At 42.9% G+C, this 27,889-nt stretch overlaps 1 protein-coding gene across 10 annotated transcripts in view; it reads left to right on the forward strand.

Annotated features, from left to right (window-relative positions):
* Positions 1-27,889, forward strand: part of LAMA2 (laminin subunit alpha 2) — a 1,204,230-nt gene that overhangs the window by 1,022,578 nt on the left and 153,763 nt on the right. For all 10 annotated transcript variants that reach the window (XM_033936921.1, XM_033936924.1, XM_033936922.1 and 7 more), the window contains 2 exons: positions 9,082-9,241; positions 15,137-15,261. In XM_033936921.1, coding sequence (XP_033792812.1) covers positions 9,082-9,241; positions 15,137-15,261 — 285 coding nt within the window. The remainder of the gene's footprint in view (positions 1-9,081; positions 9,242-15,136; positions 15,262-27,889) is intronic.

Consider the following 27,889-nt stretch of genomic DNA (forward strand, 5'->3'; position numbering starts at 1 on the left):
TTCCAGTGCATTCTGGGATACACTGGGGAAGGGCCTAAGGCTCTGATTGGCTCAGGTGCCTAAGGCCCTTCCCATAGGAGGGGCCTCAGGCGCCTGGGCCAACCAGAGTCTTAGGCCTCCTTCCCAGTGCATTCTGGGATGCATTGGGAATGACCAGATTGGCCAGATACCAAATGAAGGGGCCCAGATTCTGTAACTGGTGTCGCTGTGGGTGGCTGCCAATCACATGTCAATTACACAACTGCACAAGGTACAGAATCGCGCCTCCAGCAAAGATAGTGCCAGAAATATAGGCCAGGGTTTCCCAAGCCTACATTTCCAGCACCTACCTTTGATGTGTATCACACCTCCGTTAACGCTTTAGGCGGCCTAATACCACTTCCGGCATTAGTCATGCCTACAGTGGCATTAGGCAGCCTGAAGTGCCTATGGAGGTGCAATTCTGGTGCCAATTTTTTTTTTGATGGTAGGCACCTTGAAACTCAGTTAAAACCATTGTTTAAATGACATTTTTTACTGAGCTTGGACGCCTACCAGTGCCTAAAACATTGGCACCGATTAGAGAATCGGGGCCTATAAGCCTAATATTCAAAATGATTGAAACAACCAGGAAAGGCTCCTGACCATTTAAATCTCCTGTCTGGAGCTAATTGGGTGTTTTCAGTGGAACTTAACCAGATAGTGTCTCTGAAAATGCCTGGTTAGTGCCCAAGCTGTAACTAATCATTTTGGGGCATTTCAGGGGCAGTCAGCACTTAGCTACTTAAGTGCAATATCTGGCATTTAACTAATTAAGATAACCACATAAAAGTCAGTCCTATCTTTATGTGGTTTTTCATAGCTGTTTAAAGAGCCACATATTGCACTTCACTGGCTGTTTTTGCCAGCTCCATATACCCAGAATTCCAGAGCCCAGACATGGCCCAGCAGTAGTCACAAAATGCTGATGGCCACCAGCTGAATATTGAGTACTACATATCACATATCTACTTTAATGTTGAAACCAGCATTCTAACTTCAATCTATGAAATATATAAAAGAAAATGCATGTGTAAATGTTAGTTGGTGTTTCCCAACATACGGTATGCATACCCATCCACAAGGGTTAAGTGCCACACTGTAGTCAAAGATGTAGCGAGGGAGAGAGGCACCTGGCATTGTTGCGCTGCACCCCTCTGCACTCTTCCCCACCACATCCTCCCTCCTCATACTACTCTGCGTACAACACCCCCCCCCCCTACCTCTTCAAAACTAAGCCGGCAGTAAGCAGTATCTCCTACCTGTTGCTTGTGCTGGCCTTGGCTCTTCCTCTGATGTCACTTCCTGGTCCCTGAAGATATCCAGGCACTGGTAATATTCAGTAAATGTACTTGCATAACTAGCCAGGCAGGTAGGACCATATGTAGCACAGTGATCTACATATAATGCAGTCCTAGCTTGCCCAGATAAGTGTATGGGTGCTAGCTCTGATAACTTCCAGAAGCAGCAGATTATCTGGATATTCAGAACAATGCCCAGATCAGGCCTGGCACTGAATATCTAGGACAAATTAAACAGCTGAATAGCAGGGAGAAAATAGTTTGACTATTTCTTCTGATCCTTCTAGTACACCTCATACTATATATCCTCCCCTCCATGACCTCAACACCCTCATTCTTATCTCCTATTCATTGACAGCAAAAGCTATAAGGATGCTAGGATGCACAGGGAGAGGTATGGCCAGTAGTAAAAAGGAGGTATTCATGCCCCTGTATAGGACTCCGGTGAGACTTAATATAGACTATTGTGTATAATTCTGGAAGCTGCACCTTCAAAAACATGGAGTCAGTCCAGAGGAAGGCAACTAAAATGGTCGTTGGTCTTCATTATAAGACTTAACGATCTCAATATGTATAATTTGGAGGAAAGGCCAGAGGGTGAGATATGATAAAGGTGTTTAAATACCTACATAGCATAAATGTGCATGAGATGAGTCTCTTTCATTTGAAAGGAAGCTCCGGAATGAGAGGACATAGGATGAAGTTAAAAAAAGGAGATAGGCTCAGGAATAATGTAAGAAAATACCTTTTTACAGAAAGGGTGGTAAATGCGTGGAATGGTCTCCCTGGTAAAGGCAAAGACTGTGCCTGAATTTAAGAAAGCATGAGACAGGCACTTGAGATCTCTTAGGGACAGGAGGCTCAGCACCCTGAGGTTGTGGGTACAGGCCCACGCTGCTGCTTGTGACCCTGGGCAAGTCACCTGCTCCCCTATTGCCTCAGGTACATTAGATAGATTATGAGTCCACTAGGACAGACAGGGAATTATGCTTGAGTACCTGAATATATTAATGTAAACTGTTCTGAACTCTCCTGGGAGAGCGGTATAGCACACTCATTGAATAAATAAATAAATAGTGGATGCTGTGGATGGGCAGACTGCATGGGCAATTTGGCCTTTATCTGCATCATATTTCTATATTTCCCTGTTCCCTTGAGATGGAGGAGGAGTGGCGCTGACCTCAAATAAAAGGGTTGATCTCTTGAATCTGCTCCTTTGTTGTACCTAGTTATGCCAGCCTTCAGGCCTTCTCTCCAGTGTTTACTTGCATGGGAATTTTTCTTTCCTGCAATAAGTCAGAACATCAGAAAGAAAGGGACTAAGACTGCCAGTAGGTCCTCTCTCCTCTGCTCAGGTGGTCATGTCTATTTTTATAACAACAATCAGAACTACCCCATAGGAGAAAAAGCTAGGCTCCTACTTCACATTTTCAATTAAGCCAATTGTTTGGCAATGCAAGATGTGTTTGCTATTACTGACTGAATAAATCCAATAGCTAATATCAGCAGAAAAAGCAAGTGGTTTCAAGCTAACGCAGAATTAAGCTAAACCATGCTTTGGATCAGAAGATTGCAAATTTAAATTTACCTTCACTAGGTCTGACACTCAAAAACCTAGAAATGTAGATCACTGCACTGCATATCTAAATTGCTCAGTTGTTCATTAAAAATGATGTAGGCATGCAATTAGATTATTTAAAACCCTGTACTTAACCTTGCAGGGTAGATTATGTTCTTAAGGCAGATCCAACAAATCAAGCCATGCAGAACAAATCCCAAATCCTTTTAACTTGCCACTAAGAAAGTTCTGTTTGTAAAGTAAGAAATGTACCAGAATTGTCAAAGAAAATACTAAGTGTGTATTCACTGAAATCTATTCTGAACTTTTAAACATAAGAAGATAAGCAATGCCTCTGCTGGGTCAGACCTGAGGTCCATCTTGCCCAGCAGTCCGCTCACGCGGCGGCCCAACAGGTCCAGGACCTGAGCAGTAATCCTCTATTTATACCCTTCTATTCCCTTTTCCAGCAGGAAAATGTCCAATCCTCTCTTAAATCCCAGTACTGTATTCTGCCCTATAACGTCCTCTGGAAGCGCATTCCAAGTGTCCACCACACGTTGGGTAAAGAAGAACTTCCTGGCATTTGTATTGAATCTGTCCCCTTTCAACTTTTCCGAATGGCCTCTTGTTCTTTTATTTTTTGAAAGTTTGAAGAATCTGTCCCTCTCTACGCTCTCTATGCCCCTCATGATCTTAAACACAATGAAGAATGTCTCTGGGTTTATAAGACTTCTAGTCACCTTTAATCTGAGAATTCAGAATTCAACTCTGTGGTCTCCTGGTGCTAGGTCATGAACATTAAACACAGCTGAAAAAGTAACAACTCAAGCAGAGGAAGGTGAACACTGCTTTAGCCTGACTGCTTGTTTCTCTCCCCCTTCTAGTCTTAGTAGGGATATTGTGCCGCCAGTCGTTGCGCACACCTCTGGACGGCTGGATGGACACGTGATTATTCATTCCTATGAGCCTCCAAATAATAGAACGGTCTAAGGCTTAAATTCAGCAAATTTTTGTCAAAAACCCCCCCCAGAACTTGACCACAAACAGTGCTGTGGAGTATGCCCGTGATCCTTTACAAAAATATTTCACTTCAGCTTCAAACAGGACAAAATAATCACTTTGCAGTGCAAACAGTTTGTGAAAAATAAACCCTTGTCGCTAGGGCAAATTGGAACAACTTTAGCAGAGGTCTCTCTCTTTCCTCTCTGCTGAAAGCAAGGTTTTACAACTCTCTCTCTTTCCAGAATGGGACTGGCATTAGAGCATAGCATTCAAAGTAAACAAAATAAACAGCTTAACGGCTTCAGAATTCCTATGAGTGTCGGAGCTAATACCGCTTCATCCGGCAATAAAAAAAAGCCTAACACGGTTTCATAAAAGGGGACCTAAAATAATAAATAAAAATTAGGGAAAAATCAAATTTAAAAAATATATATTTTGCCTGAACATATCCCTACATGAATCTACCCCATTATTGGGGGTATGAAAGGAAGTACATTTAATGCAGCCATAATGACATTTTTCTGGGTTATAACTTATTTTTGTTTGGACAGCTAGCTCTATTTTATGGTCTGGTTTAATGCTAATGTTATCTCACTTTTACACATGGATTTGGAATATTCCATTTCTTATGAAGATCACAGCCTTACTTCCCTCCCTGCAGAGAAGGCAGTGTCACCAGAACTGGGTTAGCATGCTGTAAATAAATGGACCTAGCTGGTCTCCTTCATTTTGTTGCAGTCAAGAATTAGAGTAAAATCATTTGTATCTCTAAGAGGGGAAGTTATCACATGGGCTACTGTTGAGATGTGTTATTTTTCTATTAACCTCAGTTATTAGTAATTTAAAACTCTCTTCTTTCAAAGCACACGTATCATACAACTAATAAATACCTAAAGTCACTACATTTAAAAAAAAAAATTCAGTATTTATATACCACTTATAATCTAAGTGGTTTACATACAGGTACTCAAGCATTTGTCCCTATCTGTCCAAGTGGGCTCACAATCTATTTAATGTACCTGGGGCAATAGGGGACTAAGTGACTTGCCCAGGATCACAAGGAGTGGCCTAAGACTCCCGGGCCTATTCTGGCTGGCCCAGGTGCCTTAGGCCCCACCTGTGGGCGGGGTTTCAGCCGCCTGGGCCAATCCGGCCCCATTCCGGAGCCGGCTGGCCTGTCGGACGGGTGGGCTTGGCACCCGTCCGTCCAGCCAACATTTAACAGGTATGGGGGGTGGGATTGGGGGTGGGGGGTCGTGGGGATGGCGGGGGGGGGTTGCGGGTCAGCGGGGGGGTGATCGGGGGCTCAGGGGGGGGTGGTCGTTGGGGGGATTGTGTCGAGGGCAGGAGGGCCTGGGATTCCTCCTGCCCGATCTTGTAGGGGGTGGGGGGCGAGAGGCCAGGAGGGCTCTGGGGTGATGTGAGGGATATATGAGTGATCCTCACTCCTGCCCTGGTGACTGTCTTCTTTAAAAAAGGTACTACCAATCCCTCATGGTCTCCTTGTTTCAGTTTCCTTAAGTCCAAGCAAAATCTCAAGTGCAAAGGCTCATAAAAAAATAAATTCACATCTAATCTAATCAAACTTTTGCAAGGGTATCAAAGAACAAATTATGCCTTTAAGGTTTAGACCTCTTGATGAATCTGCAAGAACTGCTTTCTCCAAGTAGCTGCACTCAGATCCAGAAATATTCAAACTTTTTAAAATCCATAAAAATAGCCTTCCACTTCCTGAAACATAGGTGAAGGATCCAATCCTTGTCCCGAGAGAATACAAATGTCACAGGGAAGGTTGCTGCCTGCATCTTCTTCCTTCTTCTTTCCATCTAAGGTCATCAATAAATCAGAGAGATTTAAACTGTCCACAGACTGCTCTCCTGATACTCACGGACTAAGAGGATGTGGTAAGATGGAGGGGCAATTGTGCAGGCTGGGATAAGGATCAGGAGTGCTTTTAAGGACAAAAATAGTTATTTGGGTCTCAGCTGATAGTCAGTGCTGAGGTCTAATCTAATCTAATCTAAACCTTAGGTTTGTATACCGCATCATCTCTACATTCGAAAAACTCGACACGGTTAACAAGAGTTAGGGTAGAAAGGAACTCCAGTGGAGGGAAGAGGCAAAATGAAGAGAAAATTTAGAAGACTAGAATAACCAGAGAGGGAGGAGGAGTTACATTTTTGAGAATAACCAGGTTTTCAGATGTTTACGGAAGAGTTGGAGAGAGCTCAGATTCCTAAGAAGGGAGGTAAGGTTGTTCCAGAGCTGAGTGATTCTGAAAGGGAGGGAAGAACCTAGTTTTCCTACAAGTGAAACGCCTTTTAGAGAGGGAAAGGAAAGTTTCAGTTTTTGGGTGGATCTGGCAGAATTGGGGTTAGAGAAGTTCCAAGAAAGAGGAATGAAGGGAGGGAGAATACCGTGTAGGATCTTGAATGTGAGGCAGGCACATTTGAAGTGGACTCTGGAGATAATCGGAAGCCAGTGGAGCTTGGATAAAAGCGGTGAGACGTGGTCGAATTTGCTTTTTGCGAAGATAAGCTTAGTAGCGGTATTCTGAATCCGCTGGAGTCTTTGAAGGTTTTTCTTTGTTAGGCTAAGGTAGTTAGAGTTGCAGTAGTCTAGTATGGAAAGGTCTGTGTGGCGCAGTGGTTGGAGCTACAGCCTCAGCACCCTGGGGTTGTGGGTTCAAATTCCGTGCTACTCCTTGTGACCCTGGGCAAGTCCCTCAGTCCTCCATAGCCTCAGGTACGTTAGATAGATTGTGAGCCCACATAGACAGATAGGGAACATACTTGAGTACCTGATTGTAAACTGTTTAGATAATCTTGATAGGCGGTATATAAAAACCTAATAAACATAAGCTTGTGAAGTTAGGACAACTTTTGAGCTGTCCTAAATTCACCCAAATAGCTATACAAGTGCCAGCACCCACATAACTCCAAGCTTCTCCCTTACGTACTGCCCCTGACCTGCCCAATTTTTGTGGTGGTCAGAGGTGATATTCAGCAGTGCAGTCCACTTTATCGGAAGCTAGGTGACAAAAGGCAATTTAAGCAGATGGGAGCCTCTCCTGCCTGCTTAAATAGCTTTGAACATCAGACAGTTAATGTACAAAATACTGTGAATTCTACATTTAATGTTGCATTTAGGAGCTAGCATTTCCATCAGCCACAGACCTATCATAAATATTAGCACGTAAATATTGGTGCATTGATGCCAGCTTAAAGGAACTTTGATCACTTCAAAACACAGCCATACATCTCTTTTGTCATGCCAGACATCTTGATCATGTTCCATACTTATTAAAAATCACTATTGGTTACCTATAGAGCAATGAATAATCTACAAAATTGCAGTTCTTACATTTAAGGCATTCAGATTAACAGCCCCCAGTTTTCTTGCCAACTTAACAAGTCCCCATTGTCCTAGTCAGGTCCCTCGGTCCTGTAATGATCACGCTGTTCTTGCCAAGTCCCAGAAATGCTCAGCTAAAGTAAATCAGGCATTCCACATTCTATTGTTTGTCATTATCTATTTGGAATAGTCCCCCACCCTTCCTTCACAATAATCTATCCTTTAAGAATTTTAAATCTGACCTCAAAACCTGGTTGTTCAATAAAGCGTACGGTCACACTGATTGATTCTCTGGATGTGAGACCCCACAGCCCTCCTAGGTATATTTGATGTCTGTTTCCTTCCTCTTGTTCTTAGGGGGGGTTCCCTTATATATCTTTCCTATCATTAATTGGAATTCTTTTTTTACTTTTCAGTTATTGTATTGTATGTGTTTATTTTATTCCATAATTTGATATGTACACCACTCTGTTCTGCCACAGAGTGAGCAGTGTAGTAAGTGTTAAATAAACTATATACAGTATAAGAGCATAAGAACATAAGATTTGCCGCTGCTGGGTCAGACCAGTGGTCCATCGTGCCCAGCAGTCCACTCAAGCGGTGGCCCTTAGGTCAAAGACCAATGCCCTATTTGAGTCTAGCCTTACCTGTGTATGTTCTGTTCCAGTAGGAACTTATCCAACCTTGTCTTGAATCCCTGAAGGGTGCTTTCCCCTATAACAGCCTCTGGAAGAGCTTTCCAGATTTTTACCACTTTCTGGGTGAAGAAGAACTTCCTTACATTTGTACGGAATCTTTTCCCTTGTAACTTTAGCGAGTGCCCTCTCATTCTCTTCACCTTGGAGAGGGTGAACAATCTCTCTCTACTAAGTCAATTCCCTTCAATATCTTGAATGTTTCAGTCATGTCCCCTCTCAATCTCCTCTATAACAGCTATTATAGAATAGGTGCACTATCCCCTTCATTTTGGCCCTGATTCTGTAAAGGACGCCAGGGAGAGGTGTCCTATACAGAATCAGGCCTACACTAACCCCGATTCTGCTATGAGCCTGGGCCAATCACACCTTAGGGTTAGTGGGGATGGGCGGACTCGCTATGCCTAAGGCCATCCCCACAAGTTCTTTTCCTGTTCCTGTCCAATTCCTGCAAGCTCCGCCCTCATCTAAACAAGCCTTTGAGGCTTGTGCGGTTAAGGCAGAGCTTTCAGGAATGGGACAAGGACAGCGACAAAACTCATAGGGACGGGACAGGGAAATTGAGTTCCTGCAGGGACTGGGAAAAAAATTGTCCCCGTTCTCTACTATGAGGGTCTTTTTCTGCTATCATTTACTGTGTTTACTGTTTGACTGTATTTTGCTGCATTTACCACTGCAAGCGCAATTTGTCCTGATAACATTTTGACGGCATCCCAGTATGAGTCATTGTGCACAAGTAGTTGAAAATGGACATTGTTAGCATGTCACCCATTTTCATGCTAGAAAGAGAGCAAAGTTTTGGTCCTGCTCGTCTATCTTGACATATGGCAGTTCTGAGAGTGTACAAAACCAAACAGCAAAGAGAAAAATATCTTGCCAAAGTGAGCAAACCAAAAAAAAGGGCAAGTGTGATGTCCAGTGCAACCAAACCTAGCTTTATTAAATGAATATAGTAATCAAATAGTCCCAACAAGGATCCAGGTTTTGGCAGTGAAAACTGCCTTCTTCAGTGGACAATCCAACTAAAAACAAAATATAAAAATTGATCATAATACAACGGAAAATATGAACTAACATAAATGCAAGAAGTTCTGAGAGTGTGCATTTATTAAGGTCCAGTAACTGACGGTTTTCTGTTTCTCTTGGAAAGGTCTGGAAGGAATGGCACTGTTTCAGTCCGAGCTATGGAGGGTCCTAAAGCTAGCATTGTTCCAGGAACCTACAGTGCAATCTCTCTTCCGGGCTATAATATCCTTGATGTGGACGCAAATGCCCTGCTCTTTGTTGGTGGCTTGACTGAAAAACTGAAGGTAAGAATTCATGAAGCAGTTATAATATGAAAAAAAACAAAACAAAACTGGGAGGGGCAGTGAATGTGATTTTATCCTTTCAATAGCTTCCTGACCTTTCAACAATTCCATTTCTGTTGATTACATGCTCACAACTTGATGTGCAAATATGAGTTCATGCTCATAACAGAAAAATAATCACATACACATACAGCAGCAAAAACAGTACAAGTCAGGAAAAATTGCCATCATTGGGTGAAACTGATGGCATCTTGTACTCTTCACTTTAGAGATGGTATTTTAAAGCATTTCTATGGCCTGCAGCGAGTGCTGGAAATCAACAGAAAGATACACATATGGGAGGTAATTTTAGAAGAGATCACTAAGGAAAGAAGTCAAAATCAGTGCCTAGTGTGGTGTTATTTTATATAAAAACAAAATAGATACCTATTTGTCTTTATAAAACAGCCTCGCCAAAGCCACAGCAATCACCCACGTAAATTGACAGCTTCCTGCTTCTACATTGCTCACTTTACGCCGTTCTAAAAGTTCTTAATTGAGTTAGTACTTATTCCATTGAGAGACAGAAGGTACAGCTTTCAGTCTCCAGTAAACCAATATGGTCTTCTTAGCTAACAGCAATGCTTTATTTATAAATAAGTGGTGTCCTAAAGAAAGGTCTTGGAGTTTCCCTCCACCATGAAAAAGAACCACCAAAGGAGTGCAAGAAGAGGAAATAGGGAGAAGGGACAGAAGAGTACTCCATCCCTTAGCCTAAAAGGACCGTATATTCGAACACCCCCAGAACGTATGTCCCAAAGTGGCATGACCCCTCTCACATTTGGGACATTCACCCGAACAGAGATGCCTGATCTATAAGCTTGCCTTGGGGACACAAAAGCTCTATGTAAAAATTTATACTCCTGCTCTCTATGTATCATGCTGTCTGAGAAGGCAGATAGATGTTTAAAACTTTGATAGAATATCTCAAAGGGAATGGTAAATCCTAGACCTACACCCTAGGGCCAACGCTAAGGATTTAAGCTGGTCATCAGGACTCATTTCCAAAATGCAATGAGTGTAATAACTAAGGCAGGTGGTTCATCCTCCAGTAACGCTAAGCACTGCCCAAGAGGTTTAGCAGCACAGGCAGTCAGGTGGGAGCGATCAAGACCAGAGACGTGGAGGGGCATTTTCAATAGAACGTCTAAGTCTAAATTGGATGTTTTGAAAAAAACATCAAGAAATTCAGTAGAGAAAATGTCCATTTTCAAAACAGATGCCTATCTTTTATTTTTGAAAATAACCTATGTAGACATTTTGGTCCTTAGTATGTCTATCTTTTTTGGCCATTTTCAAAAATCAAAATGTCCACATGAAAAACGCACAAAAGCAAAGTTTGCAGACATACACAACTACCTTGTCTGATCACGGCAGGGGAATCCCCATCATCTGAGCCAGTTTCAGGGATTCCTGCTGGCTCAGATGATGAGGATTCCCCCTACAAGGATCAGCTGAACTGGCAGGGAGATTCCTCTCTCGCTCCTTTTCTCACAGGCACTGATCCCCTCCAGTATACCTCCAAACTAGCCAAATAAATAGCTACTGAGCCCTACACCCCTCCCCCAACATTCCCCCGATATCCCTTGGCAACAACCTAACATCCCCAGACCCCCTGACATGTTCCCTACATCCCCCAACATTCCAAGACCCCTCTGACATCCCCCAAAACCCCTATACCTTCAGATGACAAATCGGCAGGAGGGATGCCCACTCCCTCCTGCCTATAGGGCCCTGTGCTCAGAATGATGGGCCTTCCCAATCCCACTGTATCTTGGAGTATCTTAAGGTGATATCTTAAGGTGGATGATACTAACAGTAACAAGAAGTGTTATTTCCACCCCCCCACCCCCCAGTTTTATGAAGCCGTTTTAGAGTTTTTTTTATCGCCGGCCGTGGCTTCATAAAAGAAGGGGTTAATGATGTCTTGCTATGTTTTGTTTGCATTGTTTTATTGTGTATGTTTTTTCAGATAGTACATCTAATATAATAAAATGCTAGGCTGCGCATGCGCACTAAAAAATTGTGTTCCCTGATCCGTCGCGAAAACACGATTGCGCATGCGCGGGTTTTACATCACCACTTGCTCGCGGCGGCTTTCAAATTAAAAAAAAAATTACACAGCTGCGGCGGCCTTCCTCACCCCCGCCTCTCACTGTGAATGGTACCGGCTCCTCTCTCGAACTGCACCAGGATCGAGAGAGGAGCTGCAGCGCCGGCTTTCAACTTTAAAAAAAAAAAAAAAAAAACCCCAACTGGAGATCGCCGCTCTCACCCGGCTCCCACTGTGCAAACCCCCCCCCCCCCAACTTGAGATCGCCACTCTCACCCGGCTCCACTGTGCAAACCCCCCCCCCAACTGGAGATCGCCGCTCTCACTTGGCTCCCACTTTGCAAACCCCCCCCCCAACTGGAGATCGCCGCTCTCACCCGGCTCCCACTGTGCAAACCCCCCCCCCCAACTGGAGATCGCCGCTCTCACCCGGCTCCCACTGTGCAAACCCCCCTCCCCCAACTGGAGTTCGCCGCTCTCACCCGGCTCTCACTGTGCAAACCCCCCCACCACCACTGGAGATCGCCGCTCTCACCCGGCTCCCACTGTGTAAACCCCCCCAACTGGAGATTGCCGCTCTCACCCGGCTCCCACTGTGCAAACCCCCCTCCCCCAACTGGAGATCGCCGCTCTCACCCGGCTCCCAATGTGCAAACCCCCCTCCCCCAACTGGAGATCGCCGCTCTCACCCGGCTCCCACTGTGCAACCTCCCCCCCCCCATGGGAGGATGCGCCGCAGCAAAGTGCTGCACAGGTACTGGAGGGGGAGAGACATATTGCTTCTGCACCGGTACAAACATCCCTCCAGCGTTGGCAGTCGCTGCACGTTAAACAGGCTGCTTCGAGCTTTCTCCTGCAGTTGAGTCCCTCTGACGCATCACCGATGACGTCATCAATGACGCAACAGATAGACTCAACGGCAGAAGAAAGCCAAAGCAGAATGTTTAGCGTGCTGCGGCTGCCAACGCTGGAGGGAGGTTTGATATTAAAGTCATCTTGCTGGGAGGGTCGCAGAGTCAGCGGGGGTTGGACTGGGAGGGGAGAGAAGCATCTGCCTCGGGTGCTTCAGGCAGCAGCAGCGTTTACAATTCGCTGCTGTTGCCGGCTTCAGGCCTTCCTCTCTGGCCGGTCCTGCCTACTTCCTGTTTTCATGAAGACAGGACAGGCCAGAGAGAAAGACCTGAAGCCAGCAACAGCAATGAATTGTGAATGCTGCTGCTGACCAATGAAGTAGTTAAATGAGGAAAGGGAGCAGAGGGGGAAGAGAATGGCTTGGAGGGAAGGAGGAAGGTATGCCAGACCAAGGCAAAAGGAAGGAGGAGATGGAGAGAGAGAGAGAGATGGAAAGAGAAAAGAGGGCAGTGAATGGAAGGGGCAACATAGAGGGTGAACAGTATTCTAGCACCCGTTAATGTAACGGGCTTAAAGACTAGTTTTTAAATAAACATTTTTCTTGCTACTTTTCTGAATTACTAAGAGTTTACAGCCATTACTATGAGTTTACAGCCATAGGGCCCCTTTTACAAAGCCACGGTAGTGATTTTTCTATGGCAAATGCACCAAAGCCCATAGGAACTGAATGGGCTTCAGTGCGTTTGCCATAGGAGAAGTGCTACCATAGCTTTGTAAAAGGGGCTCGTAGTTTTGAAGGGCGCATATTGTCAGCAGTCTTTGGCTGGCCTAAAAAGTTTGCATGGATTCTCCATTTTGATATCTACATATTTCAAAAATGCTAGATGTCAATATTTACGCCTGCTCATGGACACACATAAGTGAATGTGTTAATTGCACATTTGAATGAGGACTGATTGAGGGAACAATAGAACTTATCCCTTTGGAGTTTAAAACAACGTCAGGGAAACCCGATAAAAAACCTAGCATTTTGTAGCTCAGTTCCACAAGCCTGGGTTGCAAAACTGTGGCTTACGTGGTATTTACATATGCAGAGCTCTGAGGGATGCTCTTATTCTTTTTTTATATATATATTTTTAGGGACTCTCACTATATCCTGGCATTTAGATATGTATTTCAAGGAGCCTTTAGTAAAATACTCTGCTAATTGTACATGTCAAGTCTTAGATGTCCCTTCTCTTACCTAGATAACTTATGTAGAATTAGGCACCTGAGTTAGACATGAGCAAGGCTTTTTTCAGGCAAGACTGTGTGCCTAATATAGGCAACAAATTTCAACCAAAACAAGTCACCTATATTTTCTGCTTGAAATCTTCCTAAATCTAGACAGTCAAAATGTGTCCATTATATTTAAGATATGCAGTCTCAGTTGAAAATAAATGCCTTCCTCCCTACTGAGCTTCAATATAAAGTTGAGGGGGAGGGGAGGAGCAACAAACCCCTGAAATTATGTCCATATTGCTCAATGGGTTGTTATTTGATACTCAACAAGAGGCTCACACTCCCATTGCAAGCCAAATTCCTGAACCCTTCCTTTACATTCAACACTATATAAATACCAATTAACCTTTATTCATTAGTAAAGTCCTTATCCCATATAATACTTCACGTTCCCTTCGTTCAACAAATCAAAAACTATTAGTAATTCCATCTCTAAAAATTATTGGAACCCGTCGCCAGGAAATATTTTCAGTAACTGCTCCACAACTTTGGAATTCCTTACCGTTACAACTGAGAGATGAAAGTAATCTAGACAATTTTAAAAAGAACTTAAAGACCTTTTTATTCACAGATGCTTTTAACCTGTAAATTGCATTATTAGACCTTTTTTCCTTTTATTAACTTTCTCTCTGATATTAATAATTTATTAGATAATCCAGTGGCATTATATTATGATACTGTGATATTTGGTATGGAAATGAGAGCAAAAAGTCAGATTTCTGCAAATAACAATAAATTACTACTTATAATGACTGGTGTTGCCATTCAGCAAATTACATGTAATTGGAAGGATTGGAGGAGATTAAATTACAACTTCTGGTGGAACTCTTTATGCCACATCTATAAAATGGAAAGGTTTATTGCATTGCAACGGGGATATTTTAAGAAGTTTCAGAATGTATGGAAACCATTAACAAAGTATTGTAAAGATTAATTTGAAATTGTTTCCCTTATATTTATCAATTTAGGTGCAGGGAGGGGGGAAATGATTATTACATGTTTCAGATGATAATGGAATATATGGGAGGGGAGGATGGGAAAGGGGTGGGAGGGGGATAAGAATTTATGAAATGTATCAATGATTGTTTTTAAATGATGTATTTATTATTATTGTGAATGAATATATTTTAACACTTAATGTAATGTTGAAAATGAATAAAGAAGGTTAAAAAAAAACTTTCTCTCTGATATTATCTATTGTTCTTTTATGTTTTGTTTTATTTAGTTTTTGTTTTGTTTACCTGTTTTGTTTTATATTTTTAATACTTTGTTATATTACATGTTTTTAATACTTTGTTAAAATTACATGTTATTTTATTTATTGTAATTCACTTAGAAAAATTTTTAATTAAGCGATTAATCAAAAATAAATAAAACTTGAAACTCGAAAAGGTTCCATTAGACTTTCTACCTGGTTTCCCCTACAATCCTACTTCGTTGAAAAACTGCTTCATCAACTCTCCCCAATAGACCTCTGAAATCTTTCAGTGCAAAGCCTAAAGGAGGACAGAGGCTTACTTCTGCACAGCTTGACAATTTTTAGACCAATGTTGGGAGCCAAGTTTTATTTTATAGCAGTACTGTATTTAATTGCATACAAATTATTAAAAGAAACAGGCTTCTTCAAATCAAACTCTGACAGGGTTTGTGGTTTCATCTCGCTTGCACAGAAATCTGATGCTGTTAAGACCACCACATTCTCCGGCTGCATGGGTGAAACGTTCCTGGACCACAAACCGATAGGCTTATGGAATTACAGAGACAGAGAAGGAGACTGCAAAGGATGCACAGTCAGGTTGGTATATAATATACAGATCACCAAGACTGTTCCCATACTTTGTCAGTGGGAAAAGCCTTGACAAATTGGGCTTACAGATTTGTGACATCTATCCATTTAACTGAGTATATATGTATATGCACGTAAAGAAAAACAACTAAGGCCAGTACTGAGTGGGCAGACTTGCACGGTCTGTGTCTGTATATGGTCATTTAGTGGAGGATGGGCTGGGGAGGGCTTCAATGGCTGGGATGGTGTAGATCAGTGGTCTCAAACTCAAACCCTTTGCAGGGCCACATTTTGGATTTGTAGGTACTTGGAGGGCCTCAGAAAAAATAGTTAATGCCTTGTTAAAGAAATGACAATTTTGCATGAGGTAAAACTCTTTAAAGCTTTACTTTTGGCTAAGTCTTAGTAATAATATTGTCATTTATAGCTAAAGAGACATATGATCAAGAAACTTTTATTTTACTTTAGTGATTATGATAAACATACCGAGGGCCTCAAAATAGTACCTGGCGGGTCGCATGTGGCCCCCGGGCCGCGAGTTTGAGACCACTGGTGTAGATGGACTGGAGTGAGCTTTGACGGAGACTCTAGTAGTTGGAAACTAAGAACAGTACCGGTCAGAGCTTTGGATTCTTGTCCAGAAATAGCTAAGAAGAAAAAAAACCAACAAATTTTTAGATCGAATCAGGTTGGGCAGATTGGATGGACCATTCGGGACTTTATCTGCCATCATCTACTATGTCACTATGTAACTTGTTCCAGAAACTGTAAATCTTTCACATTTGTATTTTTTTTTCTGTGTGTGCAAGTGCCTCTCCATTTATGTACAATACATAGTAAGAGCTAGATTTACTAAATCGTAATGTTGTTCAAAGTACATGGTCAGAGTACTTAAATAAAAATAAATGTATGAAATTGAAAAAGTAAAGGCAAAATACATTTAACGGCCACCAACTTGCTGCCTGCGTCAGCTGTGGCGCTCTCTCTGACATCACTTTCTGGACACGAGACCCGGAAGTGACGTCAGAGAAAGCTAATTGATGGCTGCTCGCATCGAAGTTAAAAAGGTACGGGGAAGGGGTGTGCGTATGCGGTAGGGGAGGCGGGAAAGAGGGTGGGAGAGGGGCGCTGCTCACCCTCGCTACACAAATATACGTGCCACAATCTAAATCTCTATTTGTGGGCATTATGTATGGAACACTGTATAGTCTTGGACAAGCTCTTTCTTTTGTTATATTGTTTTGGGGATATTCTGATTTGGACTCCTGATGAAGGCTTTCGGCCGAAGCACAGCTTGTGTTGAGCCCTGCAGGTTACATTCTAAAATAAAGAGCTATTGATTCAATTGGACTTCATTACTTCTCATGTGCCTATCTTTGGGTTCCCACTTCTCTTTGACTGCTTCAATTGCTCCTTGTGGGAGAGAAGCACTTGTGGGAAGGGGGTTTGGAGGGAGAGAAAGAGAAGCACCTATGGAAGGGGGGTTTGAGGGAGGAGGAGATAGAGATAAGGACCTAAAGCAGGGGGTTGGAGGGAGGGAGAGAGAAAGAGAAGCACCTATGGAAGGGGGGGTTTGAGGGAGGAGGAGATAGAGATAAGGACCTAAAGCAGGGGGTTGGAGGGAGGGAGAGAGAAAGAGAAGCACCTATGGAAGGGGGGGTTTGAGGGAGGAGGAGATGGAGATAAGGACCTAAAGCAGGGGGTTGGAGGGAGGGAGAGAGAAAGATGCACCCACAGGGGGGTTGGAGGGAGAGCAAGAGAGATAGAGAGAGAAGCATTCATGGGAGGGGGTAGAGGGAGAAAGAAGCACCCACGGGGGGTTGGAAGGAGAGAGAAGAGAAGCACCTGTGGGGGAAGGAAGTTGGAAGGAGGGGAAAAGAGAGAGAAGCACTAAAATGATACAGAGGATGAGAAGGGGGACTACGGAAATGGGTGAATGGTGGGGGGGCAGCGGCCAGACTGTGGGATGAATGTGGGGTGAGGCAGGGGGTGAAACTGGTGGGAGGCAGAGGTGGTGACAGGGTGGGGTGGGGTGGGTTAGGGGTATGAGTCTTTTTTGTCTTCACAAATATGGTAACCCTAAGCAGTGCCCACATGTACATCCACCTGACAATTGCAGTCTAAGCTATTTAGGCACACTAGGCTTGATATTCATCACGATTTAACTGGCCAGAAATGGCTCCGGCCAATTAAATTGCCTATATGGGGCTAACTGGTCATTTTCAATGGCACTGGTTAGTGCCACTGAAAATAACCAGTTAGCACTGAAGTCAAAACCAGCTATTGCAGGGATGGAATCAGCACTTGGCTGGTTAAGTGCTGATATCCAGAACTTATATGCCCATTTTAATTGCAAAAATAGGACCACATACAAGTCAGTTCTATGTTTATGTGGTAACCTATAGCTGGTTCTGATTTCTCACTTAATCGGCTCTGTGCCAGTTCCGCAAACCTGGAAATTCAATGCCGGATCCCGAACATGGCCTGTAATTGAATTTCCTGGTTTACCACTGGCAACAGTCAACAAAATTCTGAGTGTTGGTGGCTGAAAATCATCTGGTTTTCTTTATTTTCCTTGTCAGTTTTAGATGCAGCTTGTCTAGGGTCCTAAATCACAGAGCATGAATCTTTTTGGTTAAGCACACGCATGTTGCCAAAAATGTCCAGATGCAGTGCTGGTTCTATAGGTGACTGACAAACTTGTGAATACTAAAATTTGGGTTCTGCTCAGCCTCTGCCTGCCTGGATTAGGTTTTGCTAATAAATATTGAACTATACCTTGAGCAGTTTTTCATTTTGATTTACATATCTAAATAGGTGGTTTCCATTTGAATTTTTAGTTTAGATTGGCAGCTTTCTAGCCTTTTCCTTATGTGAGATGGCAGTATTTAAATTCATTTTGTCAGGGAAAAGAACATTTTTTACTCGCATCTGTGAGCTCTTTGAAAATGAGAAATGCTGATAGAGTAGTCCACTTTTCTAAAAAAATACATTTTCGATCACATTATTTGGGAGCACTCCTGCAGGTGGGGTGAAGTCAAGTGAGGAGACAATTTCGCTTTTTAAAACACAAGTATTTCATTTTGGGTTGTAAAACGTTCACAAGAAAAAGCAGGTGAAAATTTAGGTGGGTGCTTTAACCTAATGAATCTACAATTCATTTGAAACGACATGGAAAATATCATTTTGCATACACCATTTATTCCCTAACAACAGGGAAAAGAACCACAATTGTTGGACATGATAGTGGTGGAGAGGAGGGAGGGAGAAATGTTACATTGAGAGGGAGGAGAGATAACTCAAAGAAGGGAGAGATGTCAGATTCCGGAGAAGGGTGATGGAAGGAGGGAATAGAGAGATGTCAGATCACTGTTTCCTGAAAGTGCACACATGGATCAGTCAAGAGGGGGCTAAAATAAATCAGATTTATATATTCCATACCAAACCATAAAGTTTCATATACTCCACAATTATCAGCAAAGATTCGTTGCAGCTTACAATAAGATTAATGGGTATTCATAGCAGTAACTTCAAGGATCATGGTTATATTGAGATTTAGTGCTGGATTATAGTGAATTTAGACATGTCTTTAGTGATTTCCTGAATTGATTTCCCTTAGAAGGGGCTGAACTCTGTAATACTAAACACAAGGAGAAAAACTAGACTGAATCAATGTGTCCCATAGGCATCGGAACAGGGGGCCACGGGGAATGTGACCTCCCCCAAAATTGGCAGTGGCTCTGCTTCCCCACTGGTCGGTGTGTATCGGTTATTTCCTTCTTTCCCACCTAGCGGGACCCTGCCACACGACTGCTTTCTGACTTTTGACTTTCGAATCTAAACTCCCGACTTCCCCACACCTACTGCCTCACTGGTGTTTGTCGTTTTTTTAACTTTTCGGGCAGCATCGGCCTGCCCTGAAAGTCTTCATTCAGCAGCGATTTCCTGTTTCCGCATAGGCAGGCTGCTGCTGAATTAAGGATTCCAGAGCAGGCCGACGGCAGCACGCTGATCTTATCGACACTGCCTGAAGATTTTTTTTAAAAAACAAACAAACCAAAAAAGCCCCACTGGTAAGGAGGTAGGTGTGGAGAAGTCGGGAATTTAGAGTTGAAAGTCAAAAGCCGGAAAGCAGTTGTGCAGCAGGGTCCCACTAGGGGGGAAGGAAGGAAATAACTGATACATGCCACAGGCTGGGGGTAGGGAGTTGGGAAAGCAGGAGGAAAGATGCTCAGGGACTGGGGGTGGGGCAGGAAAATAGTGCACTTAGTGGGAGAGAGTTGGGAAGGACAAATGCATGGACTAGGGGGGAGGGGGTTAGGAAAGGAGGAAAAGAGAGATGCTCCACAGTTTGTTGTAGTGGGAGGGGAAAGAAGAAATGCTGCCAGAGTGGGAGGGAAAAGGAGTGTAGAATTGTTGGACATAGGTGTGTGGAGTGAGAGGGAAAGGAAGAAAGAGGGAGAATTGTTGGACATGATAGTGGTGGAGAGGAGGAGGGAGAAATGTTACATTGAGAGGGAGGAGAGATAACTCAAAGAAGGGAGAGATGTCAGATTCCGGAGAAGGGTGATGGAAGGAGGGAATAGAGAGATGTCAGATCACTGGAATGGGAAGGAGAGAGAGAGAGAGATTCCAGATCAAGGAATGGGAAAGAGGGAAAAGAGAGATACTAAACTGCAGGAAGGAGAGATGCCAGACTACAAAAAGAAGAGGAGGGAAGGAGAGAGAGATGCCAGTCCATGTGAGAAGAGAGAGATTCAAGGCTATGGGAAGGAAAGGAGAAAGATGCCAGACCATATGAGGGGGAAGGGGGAAAACAGAGTTGTCTGACCATGGGAGAGGGATGAGATGGTGCACAGAGATGGAGGGGAAGGGGAGACAGCGGGAGGAGATTGTGCACAGCAATGGGTGTGGCAGGGAAGAGATAAGAAGAAATGCTTGTTATGGATAGATGGGAATAGGAGAGAAGAAAGAGGGAGGAGATTGTACACATGGATAGATGGGAATGGAATACATTTGAAAATAAACAGATTTTGAGAAGAAAGCAGAAAAATGAAAGAAAGTTGAATGTTAAAAGTTAATGTTAAAAATGGATGTAGGGCTGAAAGTGAAGAAGGAGAGAAAAACAGCAAATGGATAAGAAGGCCCTGGATATATAATTAAGAGCACAGACAGAAGGAAGTGCAGCCAGAAACTGGGATGGTTTGAAAAACAAAATTACCAGACAACAAAGGTAGGGGAAATGATTTTATTTTCAATTTAGTGATTGAATTGTATCAATTTTGAGAATCTGCATCTGTTGTCTATATTTTGCACTGTTCAGGAAGAAATGCATTTGTTTCTATTTCTCTGGGGTTGTACTACAAGCAGAGTCTTGCATCTTAGGGTTTCACTTATATATACCGTGTTTCCTAAAAAATAAGACAGTGTCTTATATTAATTTTGGGTCCAAAAAATGAACTAGGGCTTATTTTTGGGAATGTCTTATTTTTTTTTAATGTACAACAATTAACTCTCTTTTCCTCTCCTCCACCACAATTCTTCCTCTTTCCTTCCCCCCCCCCCACATGTGCAGCATCTTTCTATCACTCCTTCTATCACTCTAGAACCCCCACCGACCCTCTCACCCATCCCCCTTGTACAGCATCTTTATATCCCTCCCATCTCCCTGTGCAGCAGAACCCCACTGACCCTCTCACCCCCCCCTTGTGCAGCATCTTTCTATCCCTCCCTCCCATTCCCCTGTGCAGCAGAACCCCACCAACCCTACTGTGAGACTGACATACCTCCGCTCTGAGGCCTCCATAAACAGCAGCGGCAGCAGCAGCACTCTGAATGGGCTGCTTCGCGGCCCTCCCCACTGGGGCCTCCCCTCTGCCACGTTACTGACAGTGACGGCCCCGGTGAGGAAGACCATTAAGCAGCCTGTTCAGAGCACTGCTGCCGCTGCTGTTTTTGGAAGCCTCGGAGTGGAGGTATGTCAGGTCTCACTGGGGTAGGGATCGCTGAATTGACGAGTCCAATTTTTTTGTCGAATTGGGCAGCACTAGTGTCAGGGATGAAGTCGGGGACATTTGGGAGGGGCTTCAGGGGTCGATCTTAACTAGGACTTATTTTTGGGGTAGTGCTTATATTAGGAGCACCTTTAAGAACATATGAACTGCTGCTGCTGGGTCAGACCAGTGGTCCATTGTGCTCAGCAGTCCGCTCCCGGGATAGGTCTTGTTTTCAGAGAAACATGTTATTAATATTTTTAGTTTGTGATCCCGTATTTGCATAGAGTTTATCTGTGTTCTACATATGTGACCAAGGCCAGGTGTTCTGATAGGAGTGAATGTTGAGAAGCATACAGTGCGCTTTGTGTAGTTTAATTATGTGGTTAACCATTATGTATTTTTAATAAGATTATATTGTGTATATATATGAAAAATAAATGTAAAAAATGGTATTACAATTAGTACTATTATGGGGGCGGGGTCTGGGGCGGAGCTTTTGGGCCCCTCCCCAAACAAAAAAATGTTCTGCTGACTATGGCGTGTCCGAAGAAAAAAGAAAAGTGAGCCCATTGGCAATCCCATTGCAGTGTGGCATGTGATTGTTCTGATGATGTCAAAAATAACATAAAATAATAACTCAAAACGTATTTTTTTTAACCTGGCTTTATGGTGAGTGGATGCTGGGCTGTCATGTGGAGGGGCATATTCGATGGAAAATCTAAGATGTTTCCACAAGGATGTCCAAAGACTGGGTTGGGAAAACAACAATTTTCGAAACTGCAAGATGTCTATATCATTTTTTATTTTTTTTTTGGGGGGGGGGGAAATGACTCATCTAAATGTTTTGGCCCTTAGGATGTCCATCTTATTCTGCCATTTTCAAAAATCAACACATCCGAATGCAAATCATCCAAAACAAGGCCATTTGGGCTAACAGATCAGTAGAACACCATAGGGAGCACTGCTATGAACTTCACAAAAAGGGTGCCAGGTACACATTTCACCAAAGCCCCTTTATAGTGTATGGCGAGCCCTCCAAAACTCCCCTAAAATCTACTATACCTACCTGTCTAACACCCCAGTATCCATGAAGATGTCACCTATATGGCAGTACAATAAATTTTGGGTGAGTTTTGGTGGCCTCAAACTTTCCACCATAAATGTAGTGGGTAGGGTGGGATATGGGCCTGGATCCCCCCTCTCTATGGTTCTTTATACCTCCCACCAGGCTACTCCAGACACATGCTTACTGCTGTACTAGGATTTCCCATAATATCTGCAGCTGTCATAGAGGCTGGTATGTACTGTTTCTTTCACATCTTTGGGGATAGGAGGGGGGGAGGTCAGTGACTACTGGAGGAGTATATGCGGCTCATACCTTCATGCATCAAGTGATCACCTGGGCAGTGTGGGGACCTTTTTGGACCTTATGCACTTATAAAACAGACCTAACTCTGAATGTCTAAATGATGCCCTGGACGTCTTCAAAAAGGTTTCATTATCCCTGCAAGGCGTCCAAGTCCTAAGGCCTCCCTAGTCCTGCTCAAAACACGCCTCTAACATGCCTCCTTAAGATTTAGACATACTGGAGGGAAAATGACCTGCAAGATATCTAAAAAGTCTGTTTCGAAAATCAGCACTTGGATGTTTGGGCGATTAAAATGTCCAAGTGCCACTTTATGCCATTTTTTTGGATGTCTTTCTTTTTTAAAAATGACCCCCCTGATTACTCAGATCATAGTTTGTTTGTTGTTGTCTGCTGGCTTGAACCCTATCCTGTTTTGAATGGCGTTCCTTCCCAATTATTCCTTCTGGATTGTACACCACCTGGATCTGCTCACCAGTTTAGATGGTATATCAAATTCAGGATAAATAATATGAAAACCAATTCCCCCTCCCCCCAGATTCCCCCAAAAGTGCAAACATTATTGAGTGATTTAAAATAACATTATGATACCAAAGTTCTTGCTTTCAAAAAGTTCCCTTTTCTATTATAACAATTCTGGCCCTTTCACTGTAATGTTCAAAGTAAATACTACCAAAAAGTTAATGATCTGAGGGACTTCTAGCTAAACGATCTGATGATAATGTCTGAGATGACTTATTTTAACATTTAGTGCTAGATTAGTTCTTCACAAACACAACCTCCCTAAATGGGATTCTATTTTATTTATTTCACCCCATTTTTTTTTACTTATAAATCTTGTCAGAGAAGGGGATAAAAGCAATTCCTCTATTGTCTGACTGCCGCCGCTGCCTCAAAATTATTACTAGTCTTATGATACCAGACTGCAATTAATTCTATTTATCATTTGTTTCCATTTCATTTCTGACAGGGTGTTTATTAAATGCCGAAACGAAAATACATAACAAATGCTAACAAGAAATGGAAAGCAGAACCACTGCAAGAACAATAGTGTTCCTGGGGCTCTTATTTGGATGCAAATGAAAGCATAGTTGATGAGACCTTTCTCTTGTGATCAGTAAAGGAGACATATTAGGTTATTCTTTTCCAAAAGCCAAACTTTATAATTATAGGACTCCATCAGAGCCAAACACTGGGTGGTGAATAGGTGCCTCGTATAATCTCTCTACTCTAGCATTCTCTGCCAGAGGGGACATTTATTAGGGATAACACCCCAAAATAATTTCATTTTCTGTCCTATTTGCAGTATTATTTGTTTTGTTTTGGTTCATTTTCATTTATGTTTTAGGGGCAGTGTCATTAAAGGGTCCTTTTATTAAACTGTAGTAAGCACTAACGTGTGCTTACTACAACCAAAAATGCCTTACCATGGAGCACACGCAGATGTCAAGTTCAATTTATTTTTATTTATTTAAAAAATTTCTATACCGTTTAATACTAAACGGTTTACAAAATTACATACATAATTTCAAACAAAATCATCATAACAGACATACAAATAAGCCTTAAAAATCATATCTACAAACTAAAACCATGTTAAGAAAGGTCGTGAACAGTTCATCAGCTTTGCCAGGGAGGGCAATTACCGGTATTGACTAGATAAAGGCATCTACAAATAGTTGCGTCTTGAGTAATTTCCTAAACGTGCCCTTTTCACGGCAGTTTCGTATTTGGCCCACACGGGAATTCCATAGTTTAACTCCTACGCAGCAGAAAGTCATTTTACCAGTCTCAACAAGCCTTGGGTTCACATTCGTCTCGCAAATATAAAGCCAAGGAGGTAAATCTAAGCAGTTTACGATAAAAAAATATATATATATAAAATTTAAAATAAATGAATTTAAAAAAATAAATAGGGTAGAAAATAAAAAGTAAAACAAAACGAAAAATGCAATTGAGAACATGAGGAAAGAGGGAATCAGCGGATTACAATAAAAGTAAAAAAGTTGGAGAAAGAGATGAACAATATGGTAGGGGAGGAAACGAAGAATTTAGTTCTGCCCACACTTGTTTCATAAAGCCAGAAGTGCAGTTCTTATATGTTTATCCCAAGAGATATTATCCCATGAAATATAATTCAACACCAACTCCAACTTTCAGTATATCTGCTATCTTTGCACAGTTTAATCAAATTGGCTTAAATCACTCCAAGTGGACTTCAGAAGTGTCACTCATAGCTCAGATAGTCTCTAATTGCCATGAGATTTACACACCCACCTCTTCATTAGTCTTAATATATAATCTTATCAAATAGTTAAGCCTACTTTTACAAAACTGCGATAGCTGTTTCTAGCACGGGGAGCCACACTGAATGGTCCGCGCTGCTCCCGACGCTCATTGAGTTCCTATGAGCATTGGGAGCTGTGCGTGCCATTCACTGCGGCTCCCCACGCTAGAAACAGCTATCGCAGTTTTGTAAAAGAGGGGGTTAGTTGCTTTTTTAGTCTCCCCCATAACTCTGAACTTCTTAAAAAGTAAATAGAATTGCCGCTGCTGGGTCAGACCAGTGGTCCATCCTGCCCAGCAGTCCGCTCATGAGGCGGCCCTCAGGTCAAAGACCAGTATTCTAAATGAGTCCAGCCTCACCTGTGTACGTTCCAGTTTAGCAGGAACTTGTCTAACTTTGTCTTGAAACCCTGGAGGGTGTTTTCCCCTATAACAGACTCCGGAAGAGGGTTCCAGTTTTCCACCACTCTCTGGGTGAAGAAGAATTTCCTTAGGTTTGTACAGAATCTATCCCCTTTCAACTTTAGAGAGTGCCCTCTCGTTCTCTCTACCATAAAGAAGGTGAACAACCTGTCTTTATCTACTAAGTCTATTCCCTTCATTATATTGAATGTTTCGATCATGTCCCTTCTTTTCAAGGGAGAAGAGACCCAGTTTCTCTAATCTCTCACTGTACGGCAACTCAGGGCCGCCATCAGAAATTTCTGGGCCCCTTACTGAGCAATCCTATTGGGCCCCCCACGCACCCTTTCCCCCCCGAACCCCCCTTCTTCCATGGGCCGAATACACACATACTTTTCTCTGTCGCCGCTCTCTTTGACCAAAAGATTTTTAGCCTGCAACCACGTCAAGGTAGACTCTTTCAGCAGGGCCCTAACCTAACCTAAACTAAACTAATCTATACCTATCTATTCTAAACTAACATATGTCTAATACTGAACTAATAACAAACTAACAAACATCTGCATAATAAATAACTAATAAATAATAGTGCTAGTAGCTATAATTCACTTTTGAATGTAAAATCTCAGTTAAGGATTTCTTTTGACCTTTGTAGGCCAGAAGTAGATCACAATTGCACAATATTTTTTGTAACAAGTATTAAATGTGTTTTTATAAATACTGTAAGCTTAATAAATATATCAGAAAAAACTACACATCTGAGCGCATATCTGAACATACACATCTGAATGATCCCATCCTCCTCAGCTTGCCTATAGCTGCATCATACATGTTAAAAATGTATGATATGTTGATATGTGCACCTTCCTTCCTTCCCATCCATCCTCCTCAGCCTGTCCTTACACATCCACAGCTGCATGTTAATGATGATGTATATGTTATGATGATAAATAAGTGCATATGAGCACATCATTAACATGCAGCTATGGATGAATATAAAAAAGAAACAATATTCTGTACAATTGTCAATTTATAAATCAGCGTCTTCTCCCCACTCTCTCTTCCCCATTTCCCTTCAGCGTCCTCAGCCCACTCTCTCTCCACTTTCCTTCAGCGCACACACATAAAAACAAGCAAGTAATTTATATCATTTTCATTCTATTCATTCATAGAAATTAAAGTCTAAATAATGCCAGTCACATAACAAAACATGATTTTACAAAAATAATTCCCTGCACAGTCAAGCCTGCAAGGATTACTAGATGTCTTTCAGCAGCTCCCCTCCCTCCCCCTTACCTTTGTGGCCAAGTCAAAATGATCTACCAACAATAAAATTTTAAAAACACAAAGCACGCTGTACGCAGAGAAAATGTTAATTATCATTTATATTCCGTGGGTTTTCAAAGAGGTCAAGGCAGATGACTTTATGCAATGTCACCTCAGTAACAACTATACAAAAATAGACAAATTTTCCCCCTCCCTTTTTACTAAAACGTGATAGCGGTTTTTAGCGCAGGGAGCTGCGCTGAATGCCCCACGCTGCTCTCAACGCTCATAGGCTCCCTGCGCTAAAAAACGCTATTGCGGTTTAGTAAAAGGGGGCCATAGTGCAAAATATAGACAGCATATATAAATTCTCAAAGCAGACACATTTTCATCACTAAATTGAAAATAAAATCATTTTTCCTACCTTTGGTAATTTCATCAGTCTCTGGTTGCACTTTATTCTTCTGACTGTGCATCCAATATTTCTTCCCTTCTTTCAGCCTCTTGTATGCTTCCTCTCCTCCAGACCTCATTCCCTTCCCAAACTTTTTCTTTGTTTCACCCTGCCCCTTCTTTCTTTTTCTCTCTCTCCATACCCCCTTTCTTTCTGTATGTCTGTTTTTCTCTCTCTCTCACCCTGACCCCTTCTTTCTTTCTCTCTCCACACCCTCTTTCGTTCTGTATGTCTGTCTTTCTCTCTCTCTCCGTGCCCCATTTTTCTTTGTTTCACCCTGCCCCCTTTCTTTCTTTCTGGCTTCCTGCCCCCCCTTTCTTTCTTTCTCCCTGCCCTCCCCTATGCCACAACCATTGGGAAAATGCTGCCACCGCCACTGGGGAATAGGCTGCCACTGCCGCCATTGGGAACAGGCCGGCGCCGAGTTTGCCCTGCTTCTCGTCCCCGCGGGGCCGACCAACTCTCGCCACCCGACGTCAATTCTAACATCGGAGAGGACGTTCTAGGCCATCCAGGCAGCGATTGGCTGGCCCAGAATGTCCTCTCTGACGTCAGAATTGACACGAGTGGCGAGAGTTGGTCAGCCCCACAGGGAAAAGCAGGGAGAACTCGGCGCCGGCCTGTTCCCGATGGCGGTGGCGGCACTCAAGTGGCTAAAGAGCTGCAGTTTGCCGGCCTAGGGAGAACACTGGAGGGTGGCCAGCTGTGCACCCCCTTGGGACATAAACCCGGGGTGGAGCGGACCACCCCCCATCCTCCCCCACCTTGGTATGCCACTATCTGTACCTCAATCCCTCCCTATGACCAAAAATTCTCCTTTCTTCTATTCCCCGTGTACACAACCATCTCTTTCCCTCCCTTCCTCTC

The sequence above is a fragment of the Geotrypetes seraphini genome, chromosome 3, assembly GCF_902459505.1.
Source record: "Geotrypetes seraphini chromosome 3, aGeoSer1.1, whole genome shotgun sequence".
NCBI lineage: Eukaryota > Metazoa > Chordata > Amphibia > Gymnophiona > Dermophiidae > Geotrypetes > Geotrypetes seraphini.